The 14509-nt window shown below is 39.2% G+C and overlaps 1 protein-coding gene across 7 annotated transcripts in view; it reads left to right on the top strand.

Moving 5' to 3' along the window:
* Positions 1-14509, top strand: part of DIP2B (disco interacting protein 2 homolog B) — a 269005-nt gene that overhangs the window by 180426 nt on the left and 74070 nt on the right. For 3 of the 7 annotated variants that reach the window (XM_032293548.1, XM_032293542.1, XM_032293551.1), the window contains exons 5-7: positions 6843-7055; positions 10127-10282; positions 10797-10919. In XM_032293548.1, coding sequence (XP_032149439.1) covers positions 6843-7055; positions 10127-10282; positions 10797-10919 — 492 coding nt within the window. The remainder of the gene's footprint in view (positions 1-6842; positions 7056-10126; positions 10283-10796; positions 10920-14509) is intronic. The other 4 variants (XM_032293545.1, XM_032293552.1, XM_032293570.1 and 1 more) reach the window with 3 other exon arrangements.

The following is a 14509-nucleotide window of genomic DNA, read 5'->3' as shown; positions in this document are numbered from 1 at the left end:
TGAGATGACAGTCTGGAGCAGCCTGACTTCGAAAGCCCATTTCCTAGGCCACTAGGCATATTGCCTCCCATTCTGTTCTGTCCTTGAGGAAAGATTTTCTGGTTAATTGTGGAGCTCTAACAATTGCTGCTTATTTGATCTAGCTTTCAAATAGGCAATCAATGAAAAAAAATGTCATTTTACTTCCATATTTTTAATAATAAAAGTTTTATAAACTGTTTTTCTATAGATATGGGAAAATACCTTAAAAAAAAAAAAGTGTTTGGAGATTCATTGTGGGTAGAGTGCCCTGGAGTAGTTACTCATGAGTGCCCCTTCTCTCAAAAGTATCTCAGCTAGTCAGGCAGCTCATGGACCTCCTGCCACTTAGCTTTCAGACCAGTTTTTTAGTACCCAGCCAGCTCTTTGTACACACAGACAGATTGTTGTGGGATGCTAAAAATCTCTGGGATAGTTCTGAAAGTCTCCCTAACCCTTGTCTGCTGAATCATTTACCCCCTGCAGGTTAGGTATAGTGTTTGATTAAGCTGCTCAGAATTTGTAGCTCAGGGTAGATTCCGGTTAGCCTTGCTTCCGGAACTAACTTTTTGATTTTGTTTTCTGTATATTCTTTTTTTGTTGTTTTATTTTGGGAAGTGTTCTACAATCTATACATGCTTTTATTCCTGGCCTGCTCTCTCAGGTCTCTAAAGATTTTCCTTCTCTAGCTTCAAATTTTTCCCTTGCCTGCATAGAAACTTCCTTTGCCTTTCTTTACAGTATTTCTGGAAGTCTTAAACTCCCCTAATCCACCAAAGCAAAAGAAAATAACACTTTTCTGCCTGACAGTACCTCAAGCCACCCAAACACACATGCACACTTCTTTCCATGAGTTATAGATCATATATTATTGTCCTGGTGGTGGTTTTATTTATTTGTTCTTTGAAGTTTCTACTTGGTAGTCACCTCCCATTTCCTGGCCTAGTTCAGGTGACAGATTTTGTAATGGTTATTAGGATGAGTTCTTCATTTTAGTGAGTCTTGACTTACCTGCCATTCTAAGCTACAGTATGGGCCTATAATCTTGGTATATGAACCCAGTTGTAGGAACCTATTAGCAGGTACTCCCTTTCTGGAAACTTGTCTAATTTATACAGTATCCCTCAAGTGGACTGGCTCTTAGATGTTACTGTCCTGTCACCAAGGGATATTTTCACCCCCATGAATCGTTTTATTTTTGAGATAGGCTCTCGCTCTGTCGCTCAGACTGGAGTGGAGTGACACGATCATAGCTCACTGCAGCCTCGATTTCCTGGGCTCAGAAGATCCTCCTGCCTCAGCCTCCCAAGTGCCTAGGCCTACAGATGGTGTATGCCTGTAGTCCCAGCTGCTCAGGAGGCTGAGGCAGTCGAATCTCTTGAGCCCAGGATGTCAAGATTGCAGTGAACCATAATCGTACCATCACAGTTCAGCCTGAGGGACAGAATAAGACCCTGTCTTCCAAAAAAGACATATCCATCATTCCTCTCCCCAGCACCCCCCTCCCCCTAGATTTCATCATAATCTCTCCTTCTCACCTTTTTCCATCCCCAGGTAAACATTGATCTGTTTCCTGCCACTGTACATTAGTTGTTATATATTAGTTGCGTATTCTAGAACTTTATACAAATAGAATCACACAATCTTACTTACTTTGCAGGGATGTGGATGCCTGACTTATTTCACTCTGCATAATTATTTTGAGATTCATTCATGTTGTTGTAAAGATCACAACAGTGAATCATTCCTTTTTATTGCTGTAGCATATACTACAATTTGTTTATATCATCCTTTGTTGATGGGCATTTGAGTTGTTTCTCATTTGTAGCTGTTACAAATAAAGTTCCTATGAACATTCATGTACAAGTCTTTATATAGATACATGCTTTCATTTCTCTTGAGTAAATACACAGGAGTGGAATGGATAAACAGTATAGTGTTTAAATTTTTTAAACATTTTTAGATAATACATTTTCTAGAAGAACAGTCATTTCCACACATGGCTGAGGAAGAAGAGTGCTACAGCAGTTAAGAAGTTAGTAGGCTGGGCATGGTGGCTCATGCCTATAATTACAGCACTTTGGGAAACTGGGTGGGAGAATCGCTTGAGCGCAGGAGTACAAGACCAGCCTGGGCAATGTGGCAGAATGCTGTCTCTACAAAAAAATACAAAACATTAGCCAGGCATGGTGATGCCTGTAGTCCCAGCTACTCAGGAGGCTGGGGTAGGAGGATCACTTGAGCTCGGGAGGGCAGGGCTGCAGTGAACTGTGATTGTACCACTGCACTCCAGCCTGGGCTGGATTAGCAAATTTAGCGCTTTTCTTCCCAAATCAACAAGCTATATGTTTTATTGATTGATTGGTTGGTTGGTTGGTTGGTTGGTTGGTTGATTGAGACCAGGTTTGGCCCTGTCACCCAGGCTGGAGTGCAGTGGCATAATCCTGGCTCAGTGCAGCCTCCACTTCCTGGGCTCAAGCCATCCTCTCAAGTAGCTGAGACTACAGGCACATGCCACCACACTTGGCTAGTTTTTGTATTTTTTGTAGAGACAGGGTTTTGCCATGTTGCCCAGGCTGGTCTCAAACTCCCGAGCTCAAGCAATCCATCCGCCTCAACATCCTAAAGTGCCTGAGATGACAGGCGTGGGCCAGTGTGCCTGTCCAACACACTAATTGTTTATATGTTTTCTAATTGGTTATAAATGGATTATAGGCTACTGGTGACCAGTATTCAATAGTGCTTTGTTAAAATCACAGCAGATTATAAACTGAAAGACAAACTGTTTTCAAAATTGTTTTCTGTTATACAGACATATTCATTATATAGAAGAGCTTAGGGATGATGTTTATAAGTGATAACAGTCATGAGTTTATGTTTAATCAGAGCAGAATCAGTGCATAAACAATAAATTTCTATTAGTTTAATTTTGCCCAAACTTCTACAAATTCATAATAATTTCCTGGGTGACATATTGCTTGAAAAAGTAATAATATTTAAAGGACCTTGTTTTGATTTTTTAAAAGATACAATCCCAGAGCAGGGCTAAATTTTATATTGACTTTACCACATAATCATCTTTTAACTTCACGCAGCTAGTTTCTTATCTGTGACCATAGAGTGAATTAGTCATAGTAAGTACCTCATTTCTCAGGTGGCATGATTTGGCATAGTATTATTTTCTTCTACCAACCTTTAGTCAATTTCTGTCATCTTTCCCTTCATGTTTATAGGCTGAAACTAGCCATTTAAATTATTCTTAGGAAAAATTTCGGATTGTTCCAAATCAAAAAGAAATACATAGGCCGGGTATGGTGGCTCACGCCTGTAATCCAAGCACTTTGGAGGCCAAGGCGGGCGGATCACCTGAGGTCGGGAGTTTAAGACTAGCCTGACCAACAAGGTGAAACCCTGTCTTTATTTAAAAAAAAAAAAAAAAGAAGAAGAAGAAGAAGAAGAAGAAAGAAAGAAATACATACTCCTTTTAACCATTCTCCTTGGGATGAGAAGGGGAATTAATGTTTATTGGCCAGCTGCTGTGGGCTGGCACTGCTGTGAGTGCTTTCTGTACATTCTTTGTTCATGGTCTCTCAGCTATGATTAGGATAAAGGGAAGTTTCCTTAGCTTGTCTTACAAGGCCATTGGTAGCCCAGTGTTAACCTACTTGTCCAGCCTCATCTCCATGACCGTCAGTCTTGCATCCTGCACTCTGGCTAGTCTCTGTTTCTTTAACATCTTCAGAAAGTTTTCTGTCCGTTCCAGGCTTTCTCAAGTGCTGCCCCCTCTACCTGACACTGCACTCTCCCCACCTCTGGGCCCTTCATAACTAATTCCCACTTACCCATCAGGCCTTGGGTTAGGTCTTACTTCCATGGGCACCTGCCTTGAACTCCTCGAACTCCTCTCAGTCCCGTAAGAGTAAAGACGATGTTTTCTTGCCCAACTTTTTATTCCTACCAACTAATGTAGTGTTTAGTGTGTTTGTGAGATGGACAAATAAGCAAACAGTCTTCTCAGATGGGTAATTTTATCCCCAAGTCACACAGCTAGTAAGACATGGATCCCAGAGTTTGAATGGAAGGTTGACACCAAAGCCATGTTTTTTCCACTACGCTAAGCTGCCCCATGGTTATACGTCATTAAACACTGAGGACTGGCAGGCAAACAAGGTAATTGAATTGAAACAATACTCCTAATTGCATAATTGATCCAATATAGAAACATAATGAAACCAATTTTCTGTAAACCTAATCATGAAAATACTGGTTTTACTGTCTTTTGCAAATTGGGTTATTCTGATTTTAAACTTAAACAAATTAAAATATATGATACAATAAAAGCAGCCTGCAAATCCATTGGAGATTGTGGAATCTTGAGATGTTACCTTGAAAATACTTTATTCTTAAGGTCAAATTCACCTGTCCCGTGGGCCCTATCTCGACTTCCTCCCCTTTTTAAACATGTTTGCCAAGACAGGAATATTTGCTTCCTGGGGTACAGTTGAAATGTTAGATTATTTTCTGAAAATTACGCAAAATGCTTTCTTTAAAGGGGTGCAGATATGATTACTTCTTTTTTTCTTTAAATTTTCCTTTAATCGTCCCCTTTTGCATGATACATCTCATTCTTCTTTATGGACCTTATCACTTTATCTCCTTGGGATCTGCTCACTATCTCTCCACCCTCGTTTTTTTTGCCCCTTATCCCCCTTCAAAGTTTTTGCTGTACTTACATAGAAGTATTTGAAATCCCTGACTCGGGGGTTGGTCCCCGTCCTGTGAAACCCTTTGATTACTCCCATTTCTTAGCATCTATTTTATTCTTTTGAAATTATCTGTGGGCTTCTGTGTCTCCTGTAAGCCTTTTTAGGGCAATTACTGTGTCATAAGCACTCATACCCTTCAGAACCCCCAGGACTTGACATAGTTCCTGACACATATTGTGATTCGCACTTTTTAAAAAGCAAAAACAATCAGTCTCAGGCCTCAGACCTCCCTCTGTATGAAATAAGAAGTTGGAGGTAGTACAGAACAAGAAGCAAGGATATATAGTCATTATATAACTTTCTGGGGTTGTTTTTGTTTTTAAGATGCAGGCTCATTATGTCTCACAGGCTGGAGGGCAGTGGCACGAACTCTGCTCTCTGCAGCCTCCACCTCCTGGACTCAAGTGATTCTTGTGTGCCTCAGCCTCCCGAGTAGCTGGGATTACAGGTGTGCACCACCATGCGCAGCTAATTTTTGTGCTTTTAGTAAAGATCAGGTTTCTCCATGTTGGCCAGGCTGGTCTTGGAACTCCTGACCTCAAGTGATCCACCCAGCTCAGCCTCCCAAAGTACGAAGATCATCGACCTGAGCCCCAGCGCCCAGCCCAATATTTTAACTTTCTCTCTTGCTCCAGGCCTGCAGAATTTAACTTCTGGATTAGATTAGTCATTTGTGGTTCAGGTTCTCATTGTGAGGTGCCAGCAGTTTTCCAGCCCCATTAGTTACATATTTGGCTCTTTGAACCAAAACAGAACATGAACCTACAGTTTCACCTGAGTTAGAGGAAAGGGTTCTGCAGCACCAACCACGGAATGCTTAATTTTTAAAAACTGAATGAAATTCAATTCACAAATCATAAATCGTAACACTTAGAAATCATTTAGAAAGGTTAATCTCACATCAGACCAAATATTCTCTTTAACTGTATGCTTCATAAGCTTAGAACCTTGGAATAAATTCCTGACTTCTGTTTCCCTCAGCTTTTGCTTCCCTCTATTTGGTTGAGTATCTTCCCCCCCACCCCAGCATGCCTTTCTGATTTAGGCCTATTTTCCTGAAGTCAGAGCCAAGCTGAATGCAGACATCAGTGAATTTCTCACAATTCTTCTCCAACCGAAAATTAACGAAAGAAATCCTGATGCTGTGCCTTTCTCCTGCCATGCTTGGAAAGCTTACCTGTACCCCCTGACTGGCTGCCTTTCCTACAAAAGCCACGAGTGCCTCCAGGCTAAGGACTGTTTACACCACTTCATTCCCCAGCACTTAGCTCATTGTTTGGCATTTATTTTTGTTTGTTTGTTTTTTGAGATGGAGTCTGGGTCTGTTACCCAGGCTAGAGTGCAGTAGTGTGATCGTGGCTCACTGAAACCTCTACCTCCCAGGTTCAAACGATTCTCCTGCTTCAGCCTCCCAAGTAGCTGGGATTACAGGCACTCACCACCATGCCTGGCTAAGTTTTTGTATTTTTAGTAGAGATGGGGTTTCGCCATGTTGGCCAGGCTGGTCTCGAACTCTTGACCTCAGGTGATCTGCCTGCCTTGGCCTCCCAAAGTACTGGGATTACAGGCATGAGCCACCACGCCCGGCCTGGCAGATATGTTTTTAACAAGAATTAAGTTTTTGTGTCTCCCTGTTAAGACCATTTCCTTAGAGACTAATAAGTACTTTGTCAAAATCAATGGAGCAACCTATCACAAGTAGAGATTGAGGAAGACATATAAGTACTTCAGTATTATTTGAACATAAGTAGATGGACTAAAAAAATTTAGATACTGATTAAGCTTATAACAGAAAAGCAGTGAATGAAGTTTAAATATTCTGAAAGAGTTTAAAAGAAGACAATTAAAAATTACCTATGGAGTTAGGCTATTTTATATTTGTAGGCTTTAGTCCGTAGACTTTTCCTTGAGATTCTTGAGAAACTTTACATATTAATCTACATTAAGTATGTGAATGTTTTGCTGGTGTCGAAACTGAATGTGTGATCAATGAGCAAGAATTGAAAAGTCTCTGTTCTAGGTAGGATCGAGAATTTCTTGTTTTCTAATTCCACACAGACACATCTTCGGCCTCTGAGGATGAGGGCTCTCTGAGACGCCAAGCTGCGCTCTCTGCTGCCTTGCAACAGAGCTTACAGAATGCTGAGTCCTGGATCAACCGTTCAATTCAGGGATCGTCCACTTCTTCATCCGCATCTTCTACGCTGTCCCACGGAGAGGTCAAAGGAACCAGTGGGTCTCTAGCTGATGTATTTGCCAATACTCGAATAGGTAGGAGCTGGATCTACCCAAGAAGCCCAAATTACCTTCCATTTGGCTCCCAGTATCCAGGAAATAGTTTATGGTTTGTGTTAGGTTTTTCAGTATGGCCCAAAAAATACAATTAGAGAAAACATGACAGTTAATGAGGCAAAGAAGGAAACACCAGCAATACATTTGTCACAGGAATAATAGGTCTCACCTGCATTATTGGTGAGTAGTATTGCCCACCTGAAGCCATAGCTATTTCCATAAGCAATACTCAAGCTGCAAGATATAACACCAGTCTTAGTGTGGGGTTATCCCAGCTGAAGAATATTCAGTCTATTAAAAGGTCGAAAAATGTAACATCTTAGATTTTCCCAGGAGTGTTATCTGTATTCTGTTAAACCAAAAACACTAAACCTGAGCAAAATCTATAATGAGCCAATATCAGTGAGGCCTTTTGTCTTTAGTGTAAAGACTGGATTTGTTGTCCTTGCTGCTGTGATATTGCTACACTGGAGTGTGCAGGCTGAGGATGTTGGTACTCTGTGAGCTGCTATCAATATATTGCAGATGCTACTATATGGAGCGTAGCTTTTGCTTGGCCTTGCTTTATGTTATGTGTGTGGTTTTTTCTAAAGAGTTGTGGTATCTGCAGATAAAGATACAGCTCAGATCTCTGCTTTTGCTTAATTGGTTGTTACAAATTACACTAAGTAATGTGTGTTAACATTATGTGTCTGTGATACCTTTCCCTTTCTTTCTTGACAATCTACATTTTGGTGTCTTAATTTTCATCTCAGTGACCTGTCTATATCGCCTCATAAATGTTTATTCTGTTAACTGATTTCTAAAAAGAGAAAAACTTGGAAAAATTTCAATTCAAGACTGTAATTTTTAAAGAAATAGCTACCTTGAGGGTATGACTGCCCTCCTTAGAAAGCCATATACCAACAACTGATGACTTGTCCTGCATGCTTTGCTCTGCCCCGCCATGCCATTTCCTGAGCCTCCTGAAGCAGCTACAAAGATGTGCACATTGACCACCGCTCCAGCCATGGAGGGTGAGCAACAGAGCCATGATTGCTGAGGTTTTATTTCCACATCTGTCTAAAAGATATCAGTAGTACTTGTTAAATATATTATCCTAATACCCAGTTAACTTTTACCTGGATTTTTGTTAACAAGATATTTCATCCAGCCTCGTATTTTTCATTGCTTCTACTACCCTGTGAAAAGTTATTGGTTCAGTGACTCATAGAAACCATTTTATCCACATTATTGCTTTTGGGATGTTTGTTGTAACAGGAGTAATTCATGTTCCTAATAGAAAAATTCAAAAATATAGGTAAAAGAAAAGTAAAATAACATACAATCTTACCTCCCATGGATGATACTTTAGTATTATTACTGTAGTGTATATTCTTCTAGATTTTACTTACATATGTAAGATTTTCGTTTTGATTTTACAAAAATGAACTGCCTTAAACATGATGTTAATAACCTGCTTTTCTTAGCAGTATGTGGTGAACATCTTTTATATCGTTACAATTACACTATTATTTATGTAGTTTCAATATACACCACTGTGTGACTCTCTGCCCTGGTTTATTTGGCCATTCCCCTATTAAATAGTATCCAGTTTTTTGCTATTAATAAAAACTGCTGGAATGAATGTGCTTGAACACACAACTTTGTGCATTTGTCTGATTATTTCCTTAGGGTGTATTCCTGTAAGTTTGAATTGCTGGGCCAAATAAAAATGTCTGTTTTAGTGTTTTTTCGTTACCACATTATCCTACAGAAAGATATACTGGAATATACTCATGTTAGTATATTTAAAACTTTAAAAACTATTCAACTAGTAATTATAGACTTAAGAGCATAGAGACCTTAACCCCAAATCGATTCTAGAAATTACTTATTTTATGCTTTTTCCTTTTTTAAGTTTTACAAAAAACTTAGAAGAAAACATCTGGAGAAGTAAGAAGAAGGAAATTAGAGGGAGGAAAATAAATGATTTGCAAGAATCACAAAAAGCCACTAAAAACTATGTAGTGTTTTTTTTGTTGTTGTTGTTATTGTTATTGTTACATGTCCCTGTTGAACAGGGATCTTTTCCAGTTTACTCGCTAAGTTTCTCCATGTTAAGAATCTTGAGGCCTGGTGTGGTGGCACACACCTGTAATCCTAGCACTTTGGGAGGCATTGGTGGGAGGATCGCTTGAGCCCAGGAGTTTGAGACCAGCCTGGGCAGCATGGCGAGACTCCTTCTCTACTAAAAATACAAATATTAGCTGGGCATTGTGGTATGCACCTGGGGTCCCCAACTTGGGAGGCTGAGGTGGGAGGATCACTTGAGCCCAGGAGGTTGAGGCTACAGTGAGCTGTGATTGCACCACTGCACTCCTGGCTGGGCAACAGAGCGAGACCCTGTCTCAAAAATAAAAAGAATCCCTATGTGTGGTAGAGTAGAATAAAACTATTTAGGGAAGCAATAGCACTATTTAGGGAGCAAGTGAAGAATATTACCTGTCAAGGAGATCCAAATTACCTATGGATTATTGTATAAAAGTTAAAAGTGGACTTTTATCTAGTTTTTTCATCTGGAAACTTGTGCAATCTGACGCACTTTCAAGATATGAGTTTGGTCTTCGGTAGAAGGGGAAACATTCTGGATAACTATAATCATCAAGAAATGTTCAAGAGACTACAATATTAGTAGCCAGTTATGATCTAAGTTGATTTCATTTTGAAGTCACTGCAACTTTTATTATGATTATTTTATATCATTGGATTTCTACCAGCCTTTCTGTATAGAAAATATTGTTTTGAGAAACACTGAATGTGTGATCTGATCTTACTAAGGCTACTCAAGTCTGACAAAATAATAATTTTGAAAAGCTGATATACCCTGACTTAACTTATTGTTCTCCCATTGTGTCTTCCTAGTAGAATCTGATTTTAAAAGGTTGTTTTATAAGAGCCAATGCCACATTTATATTCTTTCCTTCAACATTAAAAAAAAAAAATCCAATGATTTGAAGATTTTTGTTTTTGCTGCTAATATAATTCTAAATTGTGTTTTCTCCTCTCAGAGAATTTCTCTGCTCCTCCTGATGTTACTACAACTACCTCTTCCTCCTCCTCATCCTCCTCCATACGCCCAGCAAACATTGACCTGCCCCCCTCGGGGATAGTTAAAGGCATGCACAAAGGATCCAACAGGTCCAGCCTTATGGATACAGCTGACGGTAAGGAGTTGTTTTTTGTAGCTAAATTGCAGGGTAAATTAAACTAGAAAAATTCAAATTATGAACTTGCTCCTAACTAGCCCAGCAGAACTACATTGTAGTTGGCCCACTAATCACTAATCCTGAGTACCTTTTTTCATTGTCTGCACAGTGGCAGTGTTGCTACTTAATTGAACTTAGTGGGTACTTCCAAAAGATACTTTGAACAAAAACCTGAATGTGGAAAAAGAAAAGAATAACAGATTTTTGCTCAAAACAATAGGAAGAGATTAAAAAAGAAAAAAAAAAAGAATAACGAGAGATTAGGTGAAATCCTTAAGTCTAATTAATAATGGCACCATATTTGTTCTCTATTGTCATAAAACTTGTTGTGTACATTTTTGGTCCACTTGAAAGAGAAGGAGAGTGTGGACAAAGGCCAAACATTCTTAGAAATAAAAGCTCCTGAGGGAACTGAGGAACTAAAATATCCTTACAGTCAACAAATTTTAACTTACCATTTTTTCCCTTATAGGTGTTCCTGTCAGTAGCAGAGTATCCACAAAAATCCAGCAGCTTCTCAACACTCTGAAACGACCCAAAAGGCCTCCCTTAAAGGAATTTTTTGTGGATGACTCTGAAGAAATTGTGGAAGGTAGTAGTAAAAATACCAAAAACATATATCCATTAAATAAATATGTCTTAAGCAGTTACTACATGTTAGGTACTGTAGGGTTAAAAAATGAAAAAGACACAGTTCTTGGTTCAAGGAGTTCATAGTTCTCTGCTCTTTTTTCCCAATGGTCATCTGTATTTTAGATCTTAGATGAAAACTAAGGAGGGAGGGAGGAAGGGGGAAGAAAGGCAAAGAGCATGGAGCATAGAACTGTCTTTGGAAATACACTCTTTGAAATTAGGAACTATCCCAAATAGATGATTTTATGAGTTATTTATAATTGGCATTTTCTGGGATGTGGATATCAAATTCAGTACTCTTTTTTTTCATATAATGTAGTCCTTTTATAAATCAACCAATCAATATGTGTATTTCTGCTTTCTACAAAACAGCATGTTAGATGGTAACAAGGTTCAAAGATGTATAAAAATACAGTTATTTCCTTCATGTTGTTTATAATTTAGACAGGTACTAAAATATATCCATGTGAATACTTAGTTTAAGTATTTAGTATCTATCAGCCAATATAGGCACTTCTGAGAAGAGAAGAAATCAGTTCCATCTGGGTTAGGAAAGGCTTCACAGAGGAAGTGTAACAGTGATTTATTCATTCAATAATTTTTAAACTATGGATGAAATCATATATCTAGGATTTAATAGGAAAGGGGAATGGGTGTGAGTATGGATAAAATGAGAATGGCCATTTGATAATTATAGAAGCTAGGTGAAAAATGGATCTACCTAAGAAAAACTTTTGTTGAAATTGAGCTAAGCCTTGGTAGCTTGTAGTCTGTTTTTGTGACCTGAGACTACTGTAGTAGGTTTTGATCACATCAGCTTGTTAATAGAATTAGGCACATTGGTAGACTAGATCTGGTCTTAGCCCAATTTATGCCACAGAAAACAACCTGACATGTGACGTTAGGATGAGTATCCCTTTCTTTAGGAATGATGGACATCTTTCGTGACGCACTGATGTTCAAGATGCCCATACCAGCAATAGCCTCTCCAGTGTTTCTAGCATTGAGTATTGACCAGGTACATGAAGGTCAGGATTTAATAGGAATCTTATTTGAAAAAATTGCATTGGCAGATTAGAACTAATAACTTTCTATTAATTATTGATATAATAGGCAACAGTTGCTTATTTGGGTAATTGTTACCTTTGGAAAAGAAAAATACCGGTATGTCTTTGGAAATCTGAAAGAGCATGCCCCAGAATCTTCACTGAAGCCTCATGGACAATGGCAATAATGTCAGCTTTCATGGCCAGAAACAATGCCTACCATATACATAGTCTGTCCAGACAAATAAAATACTTATTTAGAAACACCCATGTTTATTTTTTTAGTTAATCTAGTGGTTTAGGGTCTGGGAATATACAAAGCAGAAGGGCAGTTGAAATATCTATTATTTACCCTAAGGCAGCAAATTAGGGAGTGAAACTATTTCATGAATTTTATTTTAGTAGAAAAATGAATCAAGGCATTTTAAGTACAATCCCCAGATTTGTCATTGAGCTATAAAACGTCATTTATTTCATATTTCATTTGCCCATCTAAGATTTGTTGCTCATTCTGTCTCTTCTCCCTTCTGTGCCTCTTTTCTCATCTGTTGTTCACCTGGCTAATTCCTGCTCATCCTTTAAGACTCAGCTCAGACATTTCCTCTTCCAGGTGGAGACGTATCTCCCTTCTGCCCTCCTTTTCCATGCGTCTGTCACGCACTGCTCATGTTATCCTAGCCTTAACATTGAGTCTGTATGTGTTTATGTCCTCTGGTGTACTCTAGATGCTCCTCAGGAGCTCAGACGCTGTATTCCTTGCACTAAGCACTTATTAGGTTTAATGTTTGTTCAAAGAATGATGTATGTAGCATTTATTTTCTCATTGTTTATCACATCCTGTGAAGATAGTTGGAACTCAGTAAATACTTGATTTTTTGTTCCATGTGTAAATTATCTTTCCTGCTATGAAAATGTAGCATTTGGTTAGGTGCAGTGGCTCACACCTGTAATCCCAGCACTTTGAGAGGCCGAGGCAGGTGGATCACCTGAGGTCAGGAGTTCAAGACCAGCCTGGCCAACAAGGTGAAAGAAACCCTGTCTCTATTAAAAATACAAAAATTAGCCGGGCATGGTGGCAGATGCCTGTAATCCCAGTTACTTGGGAGACTGAGGCAGGAGAAGTGCTTGAACCCAAGATGTGGAGGTTGCGGTGAGCTGAGATCACTCTACTGCACTTTGGCCTTGGCAACAGAGCAAGACTGTCTTGGAAAAAAAAGGAAAGAAAATGTAGGATTCTTTTTTTGAATTTTATTATTTGAATAATACTTGTTCATTTTAGAAAAATTAAGAGGACTTTTGTTTTATCTGTGAAAGGATATGAAATATTCACCCCCAATTTCTGGAATGAACATGTTAATAATTAGCTCCCACCACCACACGCACACCCAAATTCAGTCCAATTCAGCTGATACTGTTGAACAACCTTGGAGTATTAGGCACTATAGGCAGTAAGGGGAGTAAGAGCTACTACCCCTTTCCTCAGGAGGCCATCAGACTTTGTGGGGGAAAACTTGTACAGTGAAAAATGTCCTTGAGGATCCTCAGTGCTTTTCTAAGGGCAACGTGGGAGCACTACGGAAGCAATAATCTTCTCAGGGGGTAGTTGGGGCTGGTTCGCAGAGAATGTGCTCTTTTAGCTGAGTCCTGACAAGGATGAGTAAGAATTCACCAGGAGGCAAAGGGATAGGCCATACGAGATGAGTGCAGAGGTCTGGAGACATGGGATGTTGTGGTTTATGCCCATTATCTGTTTGAGTGAAGTAATGACCCTGAGGTATGACTGTTACTATCCCCATTTTACAGTTGAGGAAAGCAAAGCTCATATAAATCAATTTGCCTAAGGTAATACCAGTAAAAAGTGAATGTAAACTTGGGCTTTCTCATTAAACATAATCTGGTGTAGAAGAACCTGGTTCTCTTACACTGGACACAAACTGTATAGATTTAAAAACCAATTTACTAAACATTGTGGAATTGTTACAAAAAATGTATATTTTGGCCGGGCGCGGTGGCTCAAGCCTGTAATCCCAGCACTTTGGGAGGCCGAGGCGGGTGGATCACGAGGTGAAGAGATCGAGACCATCCTGGTCAACATGGTGAAACCCCGTCTCTACTAAAAATACAAAAAAATTAGCTGGGCATGGTGGTGCGTGCCTGTAATCCCAGCGACTCAGGAGGCTGAGGCAGGAGAATTGCCTGAACCCAGGAGGCGGAGGTTGTGGTGAGCCGAGATCGCGCCATTGCACTCCAGCCTGGGTAACATGAGTGAAACTCCGTCTCAAAAAAAAAAAAAAAAAAAAAAAATGTATATTTTGTGCTATTCTGTATATGCAGTGATTTGCTTTGTCAGGGTCAGGATTTGTTTATTGCATAAAACATATTGAATATAAAACTACATAAATTTAAAAAAACATATTGAATATGATTTCATATTTAAGTGGAAAATTGAATTAAGGCCCAGTTTGCAGACCATGATTTCTAACCATGTCCTTTCTCAAAGTGAGTT

The sequence above is a fragment of the Sapajus apella genome, unplaced genomic scaffold, assembly GCF_009761245.1.
Source record: "Sapajus apella isolate SASKATOON/1434 unplaced genomic scaffold, GSC_monkey_1.0 scaffold2, whole genome shotgun sequence".
In the NCBI taxonomy this organism is placed as follows: domain Eukaryota; kingdom Metazoa; phylum Chordata; class Mammalia; order Primates; family Cebidae; genus Sapajus; species Sapajus apella.
The sequence above is the reverse complement of the archived record's forward strand: the minus strand, read 5'-3'. Positions and strand labels throughout refer to the sequence as shown.